The sequence below is a fragment of the Myxine glutinosa genome, unplaced genomic scaffold (assembly GCF_964187855.1).
Source record: "Myxine glutinosa unplaced genomic scaffold, kmMyxGlut1.1 SCAFFOLD_781, whole genome shotgun sequence".
In the NCBI taxonomy this organism is placed as follows: Eukaryota; Metazoa; Chordata; class Myxini; order Myxiniformes; family Myxinidae; genus Myxine; species Myxine glutinosa.
Window position 1 is genome coordinate 83,108 of NW_027616876.1, and position 23,415 is coordinate 106,522.

The window sequence follows — 23,415 nt, forward strand, 5'->3', positions numbered from 1 at the left end:
GCGAAAAGTGGTTTTTCAACACTAACACAAGTGCGAAAAGTGGTTTTTCCACACTAATACAAGTGCAAAAGTGGTTTCCTGCACCAACACAAGTGCGAAAAGTGGTTTTTCAACACTAACACAAGTGCGAAAAGTGGTTTTTCAACACTAACACAAGAGCGAAAAGTGGTTTTTCAACACTAACACAAGTGCGAAAAGTGTTTTTTCCACACTAATACAACTGCAAAAGTGGTTTCCTGCACTAACACAATTGCAAAAAGTGGTTTTTCAACACTAACACAAGTGCGAAAAGTGGTTTTTCAACACTAACACAAGTGCGAAAAGTGGTTTTTCAACACTATCACAAGTGCAAAAAGTGTTTTTTTCCCACTAATACAAAGGCAAAAGTGGTTTCCTGCACCAACACAAGTGCGAAAAGTGGTTTTTCAACACTAACACAAGTGCGAAAAGTGGTTTTTCAACACTAACACAAGTGCGAAAAGTGGTTTTTCAACACTAACACAAGTGCGAAAAGTGGTTTTTCAACACTATCACATGTGCAAAAAGTGGTTTTTCAACACTAACACAAGTGCGAAAAGTGGTTTTTGAACACTAACACAAGTGCGAAAAGTGGTTTTTCCACACTAACGCAAGTGCGAAAAGTGGTTTTTCAACACTAACACAAGTGCGAAAAGTGTTTTTTCCACACTAATACAAGTGCAAAAGTGGTTTCCTGCACCAACACAAGTGCGAAAAGTGGTTTTTCAACACTAACACAAGTGCGAAAGTGGTTTTCAACACCAACACAAGTGCGAAAAGTGGTTTTTCAACACTAACACAAGTGCGAAAAGTGTTTTTTCCACACTAATACAAGTGCAAAAGTGGTTTCCTGCACCAACACAAATGCGAAAAGTGGTTTTTCAACACTAACACAAGTGCGAAATGTGGTTTTTCAACACTAACACAAGTGCGAAAGTGGTTTTTCAACACCAACACAAGTGCGAAAAGTGGTTTTTCAACACTAACACAAGTGCGAAAAGTGTTTTTTCCACACTAATACAAGTGCAAAAGTGGTTTCCTGCACCAACACAAGTGCGAAAAGTGGTTTTTCAACACTAACACAAGTGCAAAAAGTGGTTTTTCAACACTAACACAAGTGCGAAAGTGGTTTTTCAACACTAACACAAGTGCGAAAAGTGTTTTTTCCACACTAATACAAGTGCAAAAGTGGTTTCCTGCACCAACACAAGTGCAAAAAGTGGTTTTTCAACACTAACACAAGTGCGAAAAGTGATTTTTCAACACTAACACAAGTGCGAAAAGTGTTTTTTCCACACTAATACAAGTGCAAAAGTGGTTTCCTGCACCAACACAAGTGCGAAAAGTGATTTTTCAACACTAACACAAGTGCGAAAAGTGGTTTTTCAACACTAACACAAGTGCGAAAAGTGGTTTTTCAACACTAACACAAGTGCAAAAAGTGTTTTTTCCACACTAATACAAGTGCAAAAGTGGTTTCCTGCACCAACACAAGTGCGAAAAGTGGTTTTTCAACACTAACACAAGTGCAAAAAGTGTTTTTTCAACACTAACACAAGAGCGAAAAGTGGTTTTTCAACACTAACACAAGTGCGAAAAGTGTTTTTTCCACACTAATACAACTGCAAAAGTGGTTTCCTGCACTAACACAATTGCGAAAAGTGGTTTTTCAACACTAACACAAGTGCGAAAAGTGGTTTTTCAACACTAACACAAGTGCGAAAAGTGGTTTTTCAACACTAACACAAGTGCGAAAAGTGTTTTTTCCACACTAATACAAGTGCAAAAGTGGTTTCCTGCACCAACACAAGTGCGAAAAGTGGTTTTTCAACACTAACACAAGTGCGAAAAGTGGTTTTTCAACACTAACACAAGAGCGAAAAGTGGTTTTTCAACACTAACACAAGTGCGAAAAGTGTTTTTTCCACACTAATACAACTGCAAAAGTGGTTTCCTGCACTAACACAATTGCAAAAAGTGGTTTTTCAACACTAACACAAGTGCGAAAGGTGGTTTTTCAACACTAACACAAGTGCGAAAAGTAGTTTTTCAACACTATCACAAGTGCAAAAAGTGTTTTTTTCCCACTAATACAAAGGCAAAAGTGGTTTCCTGCACCAACACAAGTGCGAAAAGTGGTTTTTCAACACTAACACAAGTGCGAAAAGTGGTTTTTCAACACTAACACAAGTGCGAAAAGTGGTTTTTCAACACTAACACAAGTGCGAAAAGTGGTTTTTCAACACTATCACAAGTGCAAAAAGTGGTTTTTCAACACTAACACAAGTGCGAAAAGTGGTTTTTGAACACTAACACAAGTGCGAAAAGTGGTTTTTCCACACTAACGCAAGTGCGAAAAGTGGTTTTTCAACACTAACACAAGTGCGAAAAGTGTTTTTTCCACACTAATACAAGTGCAAAAGTGGTTTCCTGCACCAACACAAGTGCGAAAAGTGGTTTTTCAACACTAACACAAGTGCGAAAGTGGTTTTTCAACACCAACACAAGTGCGAAAAGTGGTTTTTCAACACTATCACAAGTGCAAAAAGTGTTTTTTCCACACAATTCACAAGTTTTTTCACAAATTCCACAAGTTTTCACCTGTTTGTTTGTTTGTTACTTGAAAAATTGAAGATTTTTCAAGTATGTTGGTTGGTCTTGTGCATTATTCTGTCTGTCTGTCTGTCAATTGCCTACAGGTCACAATTTTAAACCGATCTTCACGAAACTTCCCCAGATGGTAGAGTTGGTCATACGGAAGAAGCCTATTGATTTTGAGGTCAAAGGTCATCTTGAGGTCAAATTTCTAAAATTGTCATTTTTCATCCAATTGACCTGAAAATTAAACAGCAATTGTTTTGCTGTTTAAGTACCTCACTGAATTGGGAAACCAACTATTTTAAGGTCAAAGGTCAAATCAAAGTCAAACTTCTAAAATCAATTTTCATTTGAAAATCATCAATTTTTATCCTATCAAATTGAAAATTAAACAGAAATTACATAGTGCATCACTGAATTGCAAAAGCAACTATTTTAAGGTAAAAAGGTCAAAGGTCAACGCAAGGTCAAACTTCTAAAATCAATTTTCATTTGAAAATCATCAATTTTTATCCTATCAAATTGAAAATTAAACAGAAATTACATAGTGCATCACTGAATTGTAAAAGCAACTATTTTAAGGTAAAAAGGTCAAAGGTCAACGCAAGGTCAAACTTCTAAAATCAATTTTCATTTGAAAATCATCAATTTTTATTCTATTAACTTGAAATTAAACAGCAATTACATAGTTCGTAATTGAATTGGGAACCCAACTATTTTTGAGGTCAAAGGTCAAAGTACAACTCAAGGTCAAACTTCTAATATCAATTTTCATCTGAAAAATCATCAATTTTAATCTGATTGACCCAATCTATGATCAAGATGGTCAATTTTAATCTTAATGAAATGGACAATTTGATGTAACTATGGCAACTTTTTTTGGGGGGTGGAGGTGGATTTTGCAAGTAGTGCTCTGCATGGCATCTTCCTGTTTGTTTGTTTGTGAGCATGATATTTCTGGTTATCTCCCTTTGTAAATTGCTATTTAAACATGCGACTAGCTGTGCTCGTACAATGATGTTTTTTCAGCGTTTAAGGGTTACGCGTGTGTTAGCAAGACTTTCCCTAAACGCCTTTCATATATTTGGCCCTTAGTGTTTATCTAAAACCGAGTACAAAACGTCCCTCAGACCTTTCATTGTGTAATAGGTCATCTTGTTTAAGTCATTTAAATTTTGTTTATTATTTTCACGTCATTTTGTTTCTTTTTTTGAAAGAAGAACATCAAATATGACCAGACTTTCTTCTCGATATTCAATAGAAATCGTGAGCAAGCTTTAATACCACACCTTACTACTGGCATCAGAGATTAAGTTGGGATTCTGTACCAGCAATGTTATAACTGATTGTCATTTGTGTCATGCGTATTGATTATGCAAAATGTTAGATATTTCATGTCATGGCAAGAAGGAAATCACAAAACAATATTTATCCATGCCAAACAAACAACTTTCCATCTTTGACAACAAGCAGATATGAAAAGAATCCATCCTAAATTGATTTTCTCGACTATGTATACAAAAACTAGAGGTTCCAGGGAACCTGAACAAAACTGGTCTATGGTTAGAATATGCATAATAGAACCACAAACTATATAGTTTATATGTGCTAAAAATATATGACAAAAATTGATTTTTCAATATGGCCGTCCTGCCGCGCCCATTTTTGGGCGTGTAACGCCCAAATGCAATCCCAAATTAGTTTATGACTTAAAGATGCTGCATAACAAGTTTCATCAAATTTCATCAATATTTGTGTCTTTCAGAGCGTAGACGTCAAATTGTTTACAGACGACAGACAGACAGACAGACAGACGGACGACGGACACTGGGTGTCGACAAAAACTCAGCTGGACATAGTCCAGTTGAGTTTTTTAAAAGTACAACTACAAAACCACACCACCACAACCACCACCCTGAAAAATTTGGTTGGTATGCGGCAAATGTCAATTATATTGTCTCACCGACAGCACAAATACGTTTAATTACAGCTAGAACAACGCTCGGTAGAACACATAGCTCGGATCTGGATCTGGACCTGAACAAAAATCGAATCGGCTTGTTCTGGACACCTACCCAACTCATTGACCTAGTTTTGTCACAACTCGTCAATAACTTTATGGTATATCGTGCTATTTATCGTTTTACACTCAATGGTGTCGATTAATTTACAAAATTTAAAACATCTCTTATGCAGAGCAGGTTTGGATCTTCATGAAAATCAAATCGATTCCTCTCTGTCACACATCCTGTTCGTCCGAATCGTCCATAACTTTTTGAGATATTGTGCTACATATTATTATTGGCCCGAACTCAAAATGGTGAAGAATCACTTGTAAATTCTAGTATCCAGATCTGGATCTTCACCAAAATCTAATGAATTTGTCCTAACATACCAAACCTTTCGACCAAATTTCGTACGAATCCGTCCACAACTCTTTGAGATATCCTGCTCACAGACAGACAGGGGTGAAAACATAACCTCCGTCCATCCACCTTAGGTGGTGGAGGTAATAACAATATGGTCATAATGATACAATTTTATACTGAAATTCAATCAAAAATCAAGTTGATATTAAACCCTAAGATTTGAGTGAGTGAAATCCTCATTAATCTACTTCCTATACAAGTACATACACTACACTTCAAACAGGCAAACGTGTTCTCACCCTGATAACATTCACTTTGGGTAGGAGAGTGCAGTCTGCCAGTGTGAGATGGTTTCCATCTAGAAACGAACGTTTTGATGGACCTTCACCAGGTTCTCCGGGCAGTGGACTTGTCAGGTACAAATCAAGGATCTCCAAGGTATGCATGAGTGCCCGCTGCTGTGCTATAGCCATAGAACCGGAAAGAAAACACAAAACCAAAATGGACAATGTGAAAATGAATGTTTGACTGAAATTATCATCTCTGAAAAAATTCTCTGAAAACAGATGTGTTTCTGGGTCACTGGTCATCATCAGTGTAGAGTTTATTTACCAGAAATTGAGCTACTAACCTGTCCCTCTTAAGATTATATCTATAGATGACACATTAAATGTTGAGAGCATTGACTCTGTGCCACACCAACACTTGACTCCAAACATCATGACCAGTGGGACATCTGCCACCCGTCCATCCTGTTTGCGCATCAATTATATAGTTAAGCGGCTTTCTGAATTTCAAGCGGGAAAGCAGATATTAAAGATAAAGTGCACTTTTGGCTTAGTTGCTGTCAGTTAAAGACACAGAGACATCCATTGCACATAATCTACATAAAAGTGGCTTTTGCTTGAATTATTCAATAAATAAATCAATTAATTGAAGAATGCGTGAGCAGTACTCGTACTCTTTAAAAACTGTGTGTACAATCCAAGTCCCACTCTCCCTCCCCACAAACTCCTTTCTCCCGGCTGAGGTACGCACAACTCGCACAGTCCCAGGTCCACCACTCTCCCAGCCGAGGGAGCGAAGCTCGACTGGCCAATTTGTATTTACGGATATTTTCATTTATGGAGTTTTGTGATTTTTTCTCCTGGAATTGTGTTTTGGAGTTACATCAGTATGTGAAATTTATACTTTCTAGCCCATCTAGAAGGCACTAAACATTTATATCAGTGAGTGAGTGGTTATGTCATGGAGCTTTATCTATAAGATACACATCTATAAATGGATTGAGGTGTTTGCTGGAATGTTTGTACCAGCATTGCTCGCCAGGCTGGTGTTCCGAATGTATGCCGAAAATCTTGAGAAGATGTCACGACCTGCAGAGTTTGATCCTGGGTACTGCACCGCCAGCTTGGGATACCTTGAAGGAAAACAGGGTTGTGAAAGGCAGAGACATGTGCAGTTAATTTGAGTGTTTTTGAAAATGCTAAATAAAAACGAAAGGTAATTTTTTTTATAGCAGGGCTGTTTGGGGGGTGGGGGGGGGGGGGAAATATAGATATGATAAATAAATAAACTAAAACAATTAAAATATAATAGATATTTAAAATAGGAGAGAACAGAAAGGAGAAATGTGAAGGGGAGAGAGAGAGAGAGAGAGAGGAGGAAAATGAGGAAGAAAGATATATATAAAATAAAAGTGGAAAAACAGAGTGGGGAAAAAGATTTTTCACGACAGCGGATCTAACTTTCCACCATCAACTTTTCCATCCTCACCAAAGAATCATGCACTTAAATCTATCTGGAAATGGGAGAATGCCATCAAACAGGGGACGAAGGCACTCCAGTGGTAGAGTGGCGACAATATTCAATATCTACCCGACATAATCAAGGATACCCATCACATCAACCTGGACTTATTCAATCTCTTCCCCACATAATCAAGGATACCCATCACGTAAACCTGGACTTATTCAATATCTACCCGACATAATCAAGGATACCCATCACGTAAACCTGGACTTATTCAATATCTTCCCAACATAATCAAGGATACCCATCACATCAACCTGGACTTATTCAATCTCTTCCCAACATAATAAAGGATACCCATCACATAAACCTGGACTTACTCAATCTCTTCCCCACATAATCAAGGATACCCATCACGTAAACCTGGACTTATTCAATACATTCCCGACATAATCAAGGATACCCATCACATAAACCTGGACTTACTCAATCTCTTCCCCACATAATCAAGGATACCCATCACAGTAGTGTAATAATGTTGCTTCTGGGACACCTCCGTTTAACATGTGAAATCCCTATCTAATGTCATTTACCCCCTTGTCTTTTTCAAAAATCATAAACACCTCTATTTCTCCCACCCTCATCTTTATGAACCTTTTGTCTGTAGTACCTATCCTTAATGTTGTTCATTAGACCACTCAAACACTACAAATATTTGTTTTCTCTTATAGACCTATCATCCTTCTTCTACATATCATCTGGCAGATTAATCTTTGACCCACTCAAACATTGACCCATTCACTTCCATATTAATTCTTTCCCTCCCTCATTGCCCCTAAACACCTATATTTCTCTCACCCTGTTCTTTACGAACCTTCTAACCTTTTGACATGTTATCCTTATTCATTAGACCACTTAAACACCTGTGATCCTTCTGACCTCATGGACCTTTTAACCTTTTACTCTTAATATCATCTGGTGAATATAACCCACTCAAACAACGACCCTACAAATATTTGTTTATGCGTGGGAAATAATTTAATTCTCCTACAACTCTCTTCACCATCTAATATATTAACAAAAAATATGTTTGAGTTTGGTTCTTTATTAAGATATTTTAACTGAGCTAAGATAAAATGGTAAACCTCCCTCAATGTTCTTGCTTGAGCGCCTCCAGTGCCACATACCATTTTTAAATTAAAGTATATATTTTCCTGACAACCATCAAAGTTTTCCGTCCACTCAAAAATATTTCCATCTTTTTTACCCAATTCACCGGTATTTAAATTAATTCTCTTATTTGTTTTGTGAACTTTTTTACCAGTTGCCTTTTCAATTATACCTATTTGATATTTTTCACATTCATTATGTTTTCCATTTATATACCAAGGTTGATTACACCTCCACTCTTTAGTCTGGTTGATACTTGGTTCTATCATTTATATAATAGTAAAAAAGGCGGCGGTAGCCCGTTAAAATCCCCAACCCCCCCCCTTTTTAACTTATCACTTATATATATCTTATCACTTATATATATCTTATCACTTATGTATATCTTATCACTTATATATATATCTTATCACTTATATATATATCTTATCACTTATATACTTATATAACCATAAGGGAGACTATCAATTCCATTTTCTAAAATAAACCTCTTATCATCAAAAGCCCCCAATGCTTTCTTATTTATCTCTTCTGAATATAATTGATGTTTATAACTTCTTATTCCATTAATCTTTCTAAACTCTTCTTTCTTTGTTGTTAAACAGTTATAATAATCCTTAAAGTTTATTGTTTCTTTAATAACATTTTTCTTTACACCTTTTAACTTCTTATCAGTCTTTTCAACGTTATTCACAATGTATTTATAAGCATAAGCCTTTGACCTCAATCCCACAAATTCACTCATAACATTTCCTCCTAATTCATCCTTGAACTTTCCAATCACCTTTTTATTTTTAGAAGAGAACAACTCACTCTCTGGACTGTAATTACTCGTGTCATAGATATTAATGTCTCTTTTCATGTCTGAATAAACATCGTTGGTATTAATTTTCAAAATAAAACTATCTGTATCCATATAAAGTAGATTAACATCATTTTGATATTTCTTCCTCAAGTTATTATAAAAGTAATCATACATTAATGACTTTGATAAATCAAGAATTGTTGTTCCAATATAAATAGGTTTGTTCATTTCAATACTCTCTTTAATCAAATGGATCGCACAAAAGTTCTCAGTAAAGACCTCAGCTCGAGTAAAACTCGGTCTATTAATTAATTTTGATGCTTGTTCCCAAGATGTTGATAGTCTGATATTTTGTCTTTTCCTCACATTCTCCATAGTCTTACCAAAGACCGCATTATTCATCAATTTATAAAAGTCTTTCTCAAAATCTGTTTTTGACTCTGTTCTTCTTTGTGTATTAAAATCAATGTACCCCTTTAACCAATGACTTTGATTGAACTTTAGAACCCTATGGATCTTCTCTACTCTTAGACCTTTTGATAAATATTGTCGCAAATTTCTTTGGTGTAGAACATAATTTTTCTTGTTATATAATGTAGTAAGTAATTTTTCTGTTGATTCACCTATATCAAACGATCGTTGATAATCACTCAACCATTCTTTCTTTGGACTTGCTTTCTCACAAGCAAATGGGAGATCTTTGTGTAGGTTATGGAGTTCCTCTGGATATTTTAAATCAATTTCAAAATAATAACCAACTTTTTCTTCATCCAATTCTTTTTGTGTAGAGATACATACATCTTGTAAAACGTTTTTGTAGTCTTTTTCCTTTACCCATCTAAGTTTTCCATAAGGAAGAGCCTGAGACATTGCCCAGCCATACAGGTTGTTCGCGTCATAGTACATCAAGTAAGAACTCTCTTTCGTTGGATCATAATTTGGAAGATATTTGTTATTTGCTTTTGCGTATCTACTCGAGCAGACTTGTGAAATTCCACCTCTTTTTGCCTTTTCAATCATCAAAAGCATATCAACATCGGTTATCAAATCCAAATCTTGTTTTGTCATTTTCAACATCGCACTCCAGGCCAATCCAGGTGCTGTGTAGTAGTGAGCAGGATCCAATCCATATCCAGTGCGACAAACAGATCTAAAGGCTTCAAATACATCGGCCAATAAAAGCACATCAGTTTTGAGATACAAATCGTGATACTCGCCAAGATTCTTGATGTTATATTTTTCCCAAACATTTTGTGCGTGTACATAATCTTTATCAGATATATGACTATTATTTAATTTGTTATAGAAATTTTCTTTTGAAGGAAGTTGTGTTTCATTGAATCTCTCAAATGAGTCCATATAGTCATAGGGGTAAATTCCCTTTTGTGTTAGAAAATCTTTATCTAAAAAATACTCTGAAAGACATGGAAACTCTTTTAGATTTTGAACCAAGTTAACCAATGGACTTGCCATGAATTTAAATGTATCAAGAAATCTGATATGAGTAATAGGAGATGTGTGAATTGTTTTTGTGAATGAAATGTATTTCTGATCCGTGTTTGGAATTGCTGAGATACTTCCAGAAGTCTTTGAGAGTTCCTTGATAAATAGATGTGTATCATAATGAGCGTTGTTATGAAGAAAGACAGGAATGAAAGAGGGGAGTTGATAATTAATATTACAACTTTGATGAGCCGGACCTCTATATTTACCAGTGAGATGACAATGGTCTCTAACCTTTAGACCTTTACCAATTTTCTCCTCACAAATATGACAGACATTGTTTTTTATAAATTCCCTTTTTTCTTTACTTGTTAAGGACATTGGTTTATTGGTTTCTCTCATTATCTTGGTTAATCGAACACAGTCTTTTTCTAGTCGTTTCACAAACTCCTCTGGGGTATTTGAGCCTCTATACATCTCTAACTTGTTATATTTATCACCAACGGATGATTTGATATAATAACAAAAACCACAAGGAGTATGTTTTTGATATTTATTTGTGTATGATTCTTTTGGATCTTGAGAAGCAGTATCAATTTTTTCTAAAATACTTTCAAAATCAGCATATATAACAAATGGATGTTTGATCTTTTTATTTTCATCTTTGAATGTGATCTTTGAGCCTTCTTTAGGCATATTGATTACCGTTGATTTATGTTCGCCACAATAATTTGAATGTTTATCTAATCTTTCTTGTGAATTGAAGAAGTTAAGACAACGCAAACAAATATATATTTTATTTGTTCTCTTACAGACTTGTGGTTTTATTAATTTAGCAATATCTTTGATGTATGTATAATGTGAATTTTCGTCTGAATTAAAATATAGAAGATTAATATGAGTTTGTTTACAATTGTCAGAAAGCTTTAAAACCTGAATGTTGTTTGTTTCTGTTAGACCATAAACATTAACTGATAAATTATTCATCTTTTCAAATTTAGGAATATCATTTAAAGTCATCGGAAACTTTAGATCTTTCGTATTTAATGTATTCTCATATTTTTTATAATGAGATACTCTTTCATCATGAAAATGTGGAGGATGTAAGTGTGCTAAAATAGACCAGAGAAAACATTTATTGTCTTTATTTTTGATATTGATAACTGCTTTTCTATTTTTGATAACACTGGGTAAATCAATGTAAGAAGAAGCTTTTAGAGGATCTGATTTAAGAATATGAATGTCTATGTAAATAATTTTTCCTATATTGAATCCACTTCCTACGATTGAATTATCCACATCTTGCTCTTGTTTAATAAGTTCATCATAGACTCCTGATGTTTTAAAATCTTGATATGAAGATATAAAGTGTGGCTCAGTTCTCATGTATGGTGCATCTATAACTCCTTCATCCTTTGTCATTTCTAATTTTACTCCCATATAAAATTTAAGTGGTTTCATTTCCTTTAGTGTTTTTTCAATCAACGTTTGAACAGCAGGTTTAACTATTTCTACAGCATCAACTATAGACTCTGGTTCAGGAGGTTTGAAGTTAAAGACTCTTATTTTAATATGTCCTTTGAATGCTCCATCAGAGTTTTTAGTTGTGATAAAATTTGATAAATGTAGATTTGTTTTAAGATGTATTTTGAAGCCTTTCTTGAGGATATTTTTATTACATGTAGAACAGTGTTTTGTTTCAGGTGGAAGAGGGGAAAGTTTGTTTAAAATGTTGTATGTATGTTTTGCGGTGAGAATATGTTGTTTATAATATTTTACTTCCTTCTCGCAAGTATCACAATAAACCATATTTATAGCGTGAGAAAACGTGGTGTTTTATATATATCACTGTGCTTAAAATAAAACACTTTTGAGCTTTACAGCTCCGTTTTATATATATCGCTGTGCTTAAACTAAAACACTTTTTCACTCAGAATCATCTAAGTCATAACTATCACATGAATACTCAGAATCATACTCAGAGTCATCAATAAAGCTACTCTCATAACTATCATTTGAGCACAAACTATTAGTATCATAACTATCATCTGTGTTCAATGAAATACTATCATCACCATCGTCCAAGTTCAATGAAATACTATCATCACTATCGTCTGAGTTCAATGAAATAGTAAAATCTTCACTGCTGTATTGACTCATATTTAATTAGCAAGAAAAATATTCCCATCAATATCTATATACTTTCTTTCATTAACAGATTCAATCTCTACAATTTTTATATCAAAAGTTATCTTTAAATAATCTCTAACTATCATAGAACGAAATGACATTTCACCAGAAATATTAACATCATTCATTTTACTTAGATCTACACCCTTTGGATTATTAAAGAAAATACAAATGTCTCCTCTAGAATTATTAATGGTCTTATCATTCTTTTTCAAAGTATCGTGGTCAATCACTTTTTCAAGCTTTGAATAAATTGCCAGGAGTAGAGGAGAAACTTTTGTTAGATTTACTTTAATGGATGTCTTTCCAGGTATAGTTAGAGCTCTTCCTTTAAATGAAATAGAGGGGCTCATGTTATTTTCCATAACTGGTTTTACCCAAAAATTTCCATATTTATCTTTGTTCAATTTAACATCTTTGACATATTTTTCTATATCTTCCACCGAAGTAGAGATTGATTGAAATTTGTCTTTTGTGCTTTGAAACATTGTATTTATTAATGAATAAACTTGCGTTTAGTTTAAGTAAAAATTTACCACATAAATATGATAAGTTCTGAAGGATATTTAGAATTTCCAGACTCTCCATATGATAAATTAGAGAATTGTCCGGCTTGTGATAGAGTGGGGCTTAATGATGAGGATTCATATAAACAATGTATTTTCTGTGATTTAATTTTAATTAATGATAATAAGAAATATAAAAAAATATATAACTCTTTTAAATTAGAACCAAAAATGAATTACTTTACAAGATTAATAAGAGAGATGAATGTTAAGTATTGTGATGATAATACACCATTTCTTTCAAGGGAAGAGACTAATTGTATTGAGGAAATGTATAAGGGTTTAATGATATTTATTATTCAAAATAATTTTAATGGAAATGTTAATACAAGATACTATATAAATAAAATAATGGATTATTTTGAAATTAAACCCGAACTCAGGATAAAATATAGAGTTTCTCAAATAGCTCAAAAAAAGTTGGATAACTTGTTTTCCAAATATATAAATGAATGATTTTTTACCCGTTTGGGAAAATAAGATAAAATTTAATAACCATAAAAACATTCCAAATTCATTGAGATGTCTAATAGTTGGTTCAAGCGGATGTGGAAAAACCTGTTTACTTTTAAAGATGCTCCTTGGTTCTAATTTTTTAGATTATGATAATTTAATAATTTTTACAAAGTCAAGTTTTCAACCCGAGTATCAACTACTCTCACAGGGTTTTAATGCGGGTCTTAAAAAGGAAGACATTATCGGTTTATTTAAACTTCAAAACAAACTAAATGATTATAATATTGATGATATAATACAATTATTTTGTGATACACAGAAATCAAAATCGAAACCCATAACTTGTATTCTCAGTGATAATACAGATGATATACCTTCACCTCAAGATTTAGATAAATCAAAAAAGAACCTTGTCATCTTTGATGATTGTGTTAATGAGAGAAACCAAACAGTAATGGATAGCTACTATATAAGAGGGAGACATTCTTCTTGTAATTGTATATATCTTAGTCAATCATATTTTCAACTCCCTCGACGCTCAATAAGAAACAATGCCAATACTTTTATTTTATTTAAGTTAAATTCAATAGATGTAAATAATTTTTGGAGAGATAATTGCTCTACGTTATGTAGTAAAAAAGAATTTGAAAATTATATGAAACACACGATTGGAAAATATAAATATATTGTTGTGAAACAAGATGAGATACTAAATGATATTTTTCAATAAATAAATACAGAAAATGAATACTGAAGAAAGAGAAAGAAAGTTTAAGGAACATCAACAATTAGTTTCAAAAGTTGTTAAACAACAGGAAGAGATAAAGAAGAAACGGAGACAGAAACTAACTGGTGAAGAAGCCTTTGAAAGAAAACAAGAGAAATTCTTTAAACCACTTTTGAAAACTCAACACCCTACAGTTCCCACGGTAGAATTTACTCCGAAAAAACTTCAAATGCTCAAAGATTTTAGTCAGATAACAAAACAAGAACTTGGTGAATTAGAATATGATGACGAGGGATTATTTCGGAAACTTGAGCAGGTAAATCAACCCCCTAATTCTGTTGTGGAAGCTCTTCAAAACAATGAATATTCTGCGGGTTCAAAAACCAGAGCAGGTCTCATTCCAACAGAAGAACCAGCAGTGTTTCATCTTGTGGAAGAAAAGGTATTGATATTTAATGATGAATTGATGTTCTTGAGTTCTACTCAACCAAATGTTAAATTAACTCCAAGATTAATGTTTCTTCTAACAAACCCCGGATTCAGCGGTTCAAAATATTTTGAGGAACCACTTGATATGGAAAGAGAGGAAGATAGGGTATATATTGAGTTGTTAAATACACTTGATTATGGAGTTTCTGTTGCTGGTAAAAGTAAGAAGAATGAGAAGGAGAAACATATTATTGATGCTTTAAGTAAGCTTGGTTCGGGTGTTAGTTTTCTTCCAAATGACCCATCACAATTAGTTAATAGGCTATTATTGTTATTAGGTAGTAAGAAGGCTGGAAACAACAATTGTTTTAATGAATCCTCAGCCATTTTAGATCAGTTGATGAACATGAAAATAATTAATAAATGTCAATACAAAGATATTTTATTAGATATTAAATAAGATGAGAAGCACAATTCTTAGTTTTAATTTCACAACGAGCGATTACACAGCTTCATTCCCTTACCCACTACAACTTGACCCCCTTACCTCATATGAGGCATCTTTGTTGTCAATGGAAACTTACAATACCCTTTTTAATATCACAGAGAAAAACAACAAGTTTAGTTATAATCCAGGCACTGCCTACAAAACTATAACTGTTTCACCTGGAGCTTACGAGATTTCTCAAATATCTTCAGAAGTCTCTCGCCTTATGAAAGAAAAAGGTGATGAACCAAAAAATATTGTAATAGATATTCAAACACACACTTCAAAATCAACTATTAAACTGAAAAATAATTATAAAGTTGATTTCACGATTGAAAATTCGTTCAGAGAGCTATTGGGTTTCTCTTCAAAAAAGATTGAAAATAACGGGACGTTTTACAGTGATAATGTTATCCAAATATCCTCCGGTATAAATTCAGTATTAATTCATTGTGATTTGATTGATGGTGCTTATAACGATGGAATAAGAACAAATACAATATTTTCATTCAGTGCATACTCAACCCCGATTGGTTATAAATTTAATATGGAACCAAAAAATCTTGTCTATTTACCTGTGTCAGGAAAAACCATATACAGAGTAAATTTTAGGATAACCGACCAAGATAATCGTATGATATCCTTTTATGATGAAATTATATCCATCAGAATTCACCTACGTGAAGTTTTTCAATAAATAAATAATGGTTATTGTAAGAAAACACGAGTTGGGAAAATATAAAATAATTACAGGGGAGGGCATGTTCCTTTCACCAGACTATACAAGGTATGTGGGTAAAGGATATTATAAACCTAAGAGACAACGGGGTGTGGGTCATCAATTTCGAAATAAAGGAGATGGGATAATTGATACTCTAATGGGTATTGGTTCAACCATTCTTAAACATAAAGACCTAATTGGTTCAACTGCTTCTCTCATGGGAAATGTAGCAGGTGTTGTAAAGAGTATAAAAGATGCTCAAAAGGAGTCCCATAAATTACAAGCAATCAAAGAAATTAAAAAAGGTAAAACTCAACTATCTTCACAAGAACGACAAAAAATCATTCAAATACTTGGGTCAGGGTTTCAACAATTTTAATACTATATAAATACAAGTATGGAAGCGATTGATAGTATCTATGATTTGGATGATACGATTATCATTTCAAACTCTACTAAAAAGGAAGACTATTTTAAGGTAAATGCTATTACAGGAACCGACTGGAATTCAAACGGAACAAAAAGTTTTGAAATAAATAATCAACAAACTTACTTGAATATAGCTGATAGTTTCTTGCTGTGTAAATTTAAATTCACTAAGGCTGCGAATAATACTAATGCTACACTCGTAAATGATTTCTTCTGGAAAATGTTTGACAGTGTTCGCCTGTATATTGGAACACAAGAGGTTGAAGCGGTTGATTATGTCTCTGCTACATCTGAAATGATGAAATTTACACTATATTCGTTTGGTGATAGAATGGGTAAGGGAGCTGTTGAAGGCTTTATTCCTGATATGTCAACGGGAACAAACACAGACCCTGGTTATAGTCAAAGGAAGTCAATGTATAATGATGACGCAAAAGCTGAGAATAGTTTTACCGTAGCAGTACCTCTTAAAGGTATATTTGGATTTTGTGATTATGATAAAGTTTTGTATGGTCTTAAAATTAGATTTCAACTACAAAGGAATGATAATGTAAATAGATTGCTTTTTGGGGCTGAAAATGCTTTTGGCGACAATAATAAATTTGTTATTAATGATTTGTGTTGGTATATCAATGAATATACTCCTAATCTTAAAACGGAGGAGATGTTAAATAGAAGACTTAACTCAAAGAAACCGCTAAATGTATCATACCTTAAAAGAAGATGTCAACACGTTAAACTGGAACACACTACCTACACTTGGAATTTGGGTGTTCTTGAAGGAAAGCCACGATACCTATGGCTCATTTTTAAAAAACCAGATGGAGAGGAGGGTACTAATAAGAATAATGCGCTGAGTGATAATGCTAAGGTGAAACAACTTCGGGTTTCTCTTGATGGCACATTTTATCCGCGAGATAGATTGGAAATTGATTGGGAAAAAAATGATTATGCGGAAGCCTACAAGTCCTACCAAAAAGTGTGTGAAAGTAATGGTAATAATGATCCTATTTTGGATATGGTTGCATTTAAAGGTTTATATACAATCTACGCAATTGACCTGAGTTCTCAAAAGGAAACTATAAAGTCTAATCGAGTGGATACTTCTCTATACATTGAAAGAGGGGAGAATGAAGAAGTTGATGCTTATTGTTTGCTTTTGGAGGAAACAGAATTACAGATTAATACAGATAATGGTGTTATGATTAATATCACATAGGTTTTTTCTCATAAATAAATGGTAGGGGTATATGTTAATCAAATCAATCTTAATAAATTAACATCTTGTATTCAAAATCAAAAGCCTTGTATTATTAATGTTAATACAATTCAAAGAAAAGGAGCTGTAAGAATTGATGTTTTACTCACACACACACAAGTAAAAACACTAAATGATGTTGGATCACTTAAAATTAAAATGACGAAACCTATGTTAAAGAAATATTCAATAGACGAGTCAAGAGGAGGATTTCTCCCGTTTCTAATTCCTTTATTTGCTGGTTTAAGTGTGGCGGGAGCATTGACTGGTGGTATTTCAGCAGCGGTAAAAACTGCTAACGAAAGGAAGGCACAACTAAAAGCTCAAAAAGAATTGGAAAGACATAACAAGGAGTTGGAGAAACAAATTAGTGGAAGTGGTGTAATTGTAGATTTTGCTCAAAAACTTGAAAGTCTACCTGATAAAGCTAGATTGTTGGTTGGAGATATGCTTTCCTCTATCGCTCAAGCGGGTGTTAAACTAACTAAACGGGGTAATGGATTGTATCTTTCTCATAAATAAATGGATAAATGGTTTAAACAATTTGGAAAGAATACAACGTCAAATATAGAACTAGCCAAGTATTGTAAAACACTAAAAATTGATAATGTGGTAATCTGTATGAGAGATGAATTAATACATATAAATAAGAATACAAAGAATATTATTATGAATTTAGACACACAGAATGGTTCTCATTGGGTTTGTATTCATAATAGTCAGGATAAATATTATTTTGATAGTTATGGTATGCCACCACCTGTTGAAGTAATACAATTCTTACAGAATGGTGTTTATCAAACATTTCAAGTTCAAGAAATTAATTCTAAATGTTGTGGTCAATTATGTTTATATGTATTATTTCAACTCAACAATAATGAAAATTTTTATGATATCATTTTTAATCTAATATAAATGACTTATGTTGGAAAAGATGGTTCTATCTTTGGAAAATCCTCTCAGGATATTGATTTATCAAATTATTATACAAAGGCACAGGCTGAACGACAAAAATATAGTGTAAGTAAAAATATTAATATGAAGAATACTTATAAATTAATCAATTATCCAAACCCTACAGATGCGAATGACTTAATTAGATTAAGTGATTTATCACAATATATATTTTTAAAGAAAACAGCACGTTTTGTGAAAGAAGTAAAATTTACAACCACAACACCTGGTTATACTGACCATACACCTTTCCTCATTGAATTTAACTACCTGCTTACAATTGAATTTTATAAAGAAGGACATTTAGTTAATATGCGAATTAATAAATGGGGGTATGATATGCCTGATTTAGGGTATAATTGGTCTTTTTCAATAAACATAGAAGACCTACATGATTTAAATCAGTCTCGTAAAGAAGAATATTATCCACTTGGTGAGGATAAGGATTTATGTGGAAGTACAATTAGTAAACAACAAATACGTGATTTTAAGAAAAGAAAAATATATGATAGTATAGCGATGGTTCGCATGACAAAGAAGGAAGGTAATGAGATAAGGATAGAAAGCCGAGGAATACAAACCGATTTGGTAGTGGGAAGATGGGGTGGTATTACCTGTCATAATATTAATCTCACATATATTTCTGATACATAAATGGCAGGAAGAAGACTACAAGAGAATTATAATTTTTGTATTCAAGGATACCTACAAGAAAAGGGTGCTCGGTATTACATACCTTATGATTTGGAGCATATACATGGGAATTTTGTCATTAAAAACTGGCCTTATACTGATATTGTTAAACCCACAAATAGAGACTTGTTTAAAATATTAAATAAAAATGAACTTCTCAAAGTTATGAAATATAAAACTCTTTTAGAAATCGTCAACAAATCTTATTGGTATCCTATTATGAGAAAAATAATTATAGATACAAGAATATCTCAAAATCCAGATGAGTATATGTATAATATTCTTTGGGGTTCAAACTCAAGGGTAGCAAGGGATGAGGAAGGAGTTGAAGAAGAGAAGGAGGAAAGAGAGAAAAAGGAGAAGGAGGAAAGGGAGAGGGAGGAGAAGGAGGAGAGGGAGAAAAAGGAGGAGAAGGAGGAGAGGGAGAAAAATGAGAAGGAGGAAAGGGAGAAAAGGGAGAAGGAGGAAAGGGAGAAAAGGGAGAAAAAGGAGAAGGAGGAGAGGGAGAAAATGGAGGAGGAGGAGAGGGAGCAAAGAGAGAGGGAGGAAAAATATAAAAAGATGGAAATCATTGAGATTCATAAAAGATTGAGTGTATTAAAGCAAATAAATCAATCTCAACGCACCGAAGAGGAAATTAAAGAATTAACAACTCTTATGAAGATAATGGTTTCAAAAATAAGAACGTCAATGTCTTCAATTTCAGGGAGGAGATTTAAACGAGAAAGTGGTGAAGAAGAAGAAGAAGAAGAAGGAAAAGATTATGTGATTGATGATGTTGGTGTCATTGACTTTAGTTAGTTTTTATTTGTAAATAAATGGAGGAGAGAGTGAAGGCATTCCTTAGGATTCTTTATGTTTTAAAAATAAAGATTGAAATGTATATGTTGAAAACCAAAAAGGTTTTGATACTCTGTCGGAATTTTTCTGATAAATAAATATGAGTTATTGTCTCAAATGTAAAAAGAAAACTAAATCTAAAAATATCTCTTATGTTAAAGCTAAAAATAATAGAGTTTATCAAAAAGGAATATGTCAAGTATGTGGCTCTAAAAAGTGCCAATTCATCTCTCCTAAAAGAGGAGGAGACATACAAAAGTTTCTGTCAGGAAGTAAATCTACAACAACTGGAATTCCAGGGGAATTACACCTTCCAGGGTATTCTTTCTGTGGTCCAGGAACAAACTTGGATAAAAGATTAGATGAGGCTGACAATCCTAAACCTTGGTCTAAACCTACAAATAGGGTTGACGAAGTGTGTATGAAGCATGATATTGCTTATGGGAAAACCACTACGTTGACTGAAAAACATAAAGCCGACAGCGAAATGTTGTATAATTTGTCTTTGATACAAAATCCAACGTTGAGAGAGAAAGTTGATAGGTTTATTGTGAGAAATTTGATAAATGCTAAATTGAAACTTGGTCTTGGTTATTCCTCAAAAAACTATTAGGCTCTAATGATGTCATCAAGACTGAGGAGCTTTTGGCTGAAGAATTACACAAACCTATAATCACAAAGTTTAAAAGAAGGAAGGTTTATTCTAAATACACTGACCACATATGGTCCGCTGATTTAATTGAATTGAATAATGACAGGGGATACAGGTATGCTTTAACCGTTATTGATTTGAGGAGTAGATTTGCCTGGGTTGTCCCTTTAAAAAATAAAAGGGGTGATACTTTAATGTTAGCCTTTAAGCGAATATTTGATCGGGATAAAAGGAAACCAAAGAAGTTATGGACTGATGAGGGAACAGAGTTCTATAACAAAATATTCATGAAATTTCTTAAGGGGAAGGGTATTAAATTATACAGCACCTTTAATGAAGGAAAGGCAGTTGTTATTGAGCGTTTTAATCGTACTTTAAAAGAGAAATTATATAAAAAATTCACACAACTCGGTTCTCAAAAATGGGTGTATTTAATTCAGGATATTGTAGATAATTACAATAATACAGTTCATTCATCAACACAATCAAAACCATCAGAAACATTTACAAAATTAGAATATGAAAAGGAGTTTAATTTGAGAAAGCCCAAGTTTAAAGTTGGTGATATTGTAAGAATATACAAATGGAAAAGTCATTTTGAGAAAGGTTATACACAAAAATGGACTCGTGAATTATTTAAAATCATTGATGTAATGGATACAGTCCCTTGGACCTACAAATTATATGATTTAAATGGAGAAGAAATCTTGGGTTCATTTTACTCACAAGAATTACAAAAAACACAAGTAAGCAGATAATACCCTTGAAAATAATAAATAAATAAATAAAATGTAATGGGGATACGTTTTTAAATCTGTGAACCCCAAACACAGAATCCCACAACTTTTTAGTTGGGGCTTAACTTTTGTGTGTGTATAATGGGGATACGTTTTTAAATCTGTGAACCCCAAACACAGAATCCCACAACTTTTTAGTTGGGGCTTAACTTTTGTGTGTGTATAATGGGGATACGTTTTTAAATCTGTGAACCCCAAACACAGAATCCCACAACTTTTTAGTTGGGGCTTAACTTTTGTGTGTGTATAATGGGGATACGTTTTTAAATCTGTGAACCCCAAACACAGAATCCCACAACTTTTTAGTTGGGGCTTAACTTTTGTGTGTGTATAATGGGGATACGTTTTTAAATCTGTGAACCCCAAACACAGAATCCCACAACTTTTTAGTTGGGGCTTAACTTTTGTGTGTGTATAATGGGGATACGTTTTTAAATCTGTGAACCCCAAACACAGAATCCCACAACTTTTTAGTTGGGGCTTAACTTTTGTGTGTGTATAATGGGGATACGTTTTTAAATCTGTGAACCCCAAACACAGAATCCCACAACTTTTTAGTTGGGGCTTAACTTTTGTGTGTGTGTGTATGTGCGAGTGAGTCATAATAATATACAAACCCTAACCCAACCCAAGCCCTAACCCAACCCCATCCCTAACCCAAACCCATCCCTAACCCAACCCATCCCTAACCCAACCCCATCCCTAACCCAACCCCATCCCTAACCCAACCCCATCCCTAACCCAACCCCATCCCTAACCCAACCCCATCCCTAACCCAACCCCAACCCTAACCCAACCCCATCCCTAACCCAACCCCATCCCTAACCCAACCCATCCCTAACCCTCACATTCAAAATCCCAACCCTAACCCAATCCCATCCCTAACCCAACCCCAACCCTAACCCTCACATTCAAAATCCCAACCCTAACCCAACCCATCCCTAACCCAACCCCATCCCTAACCCAACCCCATCCCTAACCCAACCCCAACCCTAACCCTCACATTCAAAATCCCAACCCTAACCCAACCCCATCCCTAACCCTCACATTCAAAATCCCACCCAAACCCTAACATAATCTTTCTTTTCTTCTTTTTTAAATACGTATTTCTTTTTTTTTTTTTCCTCTTCCTCCAATTCTGTCTTTCAAGGCTTTTAAGTTTGAAGAAGTAGAAATGGGAAGAAAGAATTTTCCAGCATTTTCTTCCTCGAACTTTCTTGATATTGCTTAAATCAAGCGTCATTAAATAAAGAACATTGTTCATTGCTTTAGAATCCAAAGAGTCTCCAAGAGGAACCCCACAGGTAGAGTCTCCAAAATAAAACCAACTTTCCAAGTTCCCAAGGTATAACCACATTCCTGTTGAGCCTCCAAGATAGGTATCACATTCCGAGTCATCAAAACAAAACCCCCATTCCGAGTCTCCAAAAATATAACCATCTTTCCAAGTCCCCAAGGTAAAACCACAATTTTCAGAAATATTGGGGGTTTCCGTGATAAGTCTCACATAGTATAACTGCGGACCATCAGGGAAAACTTCCCTTTCCCAATTTTTTAGGGTTTCTATGATGTGTCTCACATAGTATAACTGCGGACCATCAGGGAGAATTCCCATTTCACAATTTTTTAGGGTTTCTATGATGTGTCTCACATAGTATAACTGCGGACCATCAGGGAGAACTCTCCTTGCCCAATTTTTTAGGGTTTCTATGATGTGTCTCACATAGTATAACTGCGGACCATCAGGGAGAACTCTCCTTGCCCAATTTTTTAGGGTTTCTATGATGTGTCTCACATAGTATAACTGCGGACCATCAGGGAGAACTCTCCTTGCCCAATTTTTTAGGGTTTCTATGATGTGTCTCACATAGTATAACTGCGGACCATCAGGGAGAACTCTCCTTTCCCAATTTTCAGAAATTTGTGGGTCTCCAATGTATGACTTGTATTCTGGCTCATCAAGGTAGAACTTGTTCAGTGGGTTTTGTTTTGATAACTCACAACAAGTATCATCATGGTAAAACTCTTTTTCAGGATTTTGTGGATCTCCAAGGTATAACT

The 23,415-nt window shown here is 34.1% G+C and overlaps 1 protein-coding gene across 1 annotated transcript in view; it reads right to left on the reverse strand.

The window, feature by feature from the left end:
* Positions 1–5,260: 5,260 nt before the first annotated feature.
* The window catches only part of LOC144889097 (chloride intracellular channel protein 4-like), a 62,097-nt gene continuing 43,942 nt past the window's right edge, over positions 5,261–23,415 (reverse strand). Inside the window, exons 7-8 of the mRNA XM_078768967.1 lie at positions 6,299–6,405; positions 5,261–5,448 (exon numbers count right to left, since the gene is read on the reverse strand). Coding sequence (XP_078625093.1) covers positions 5,261–5,448; positions 6,299–6,405 — 295 coding nt within the window. The remainder of the gene's footprint in view (positions 5,449–6,298; positions 6,406–23,415) is intronic.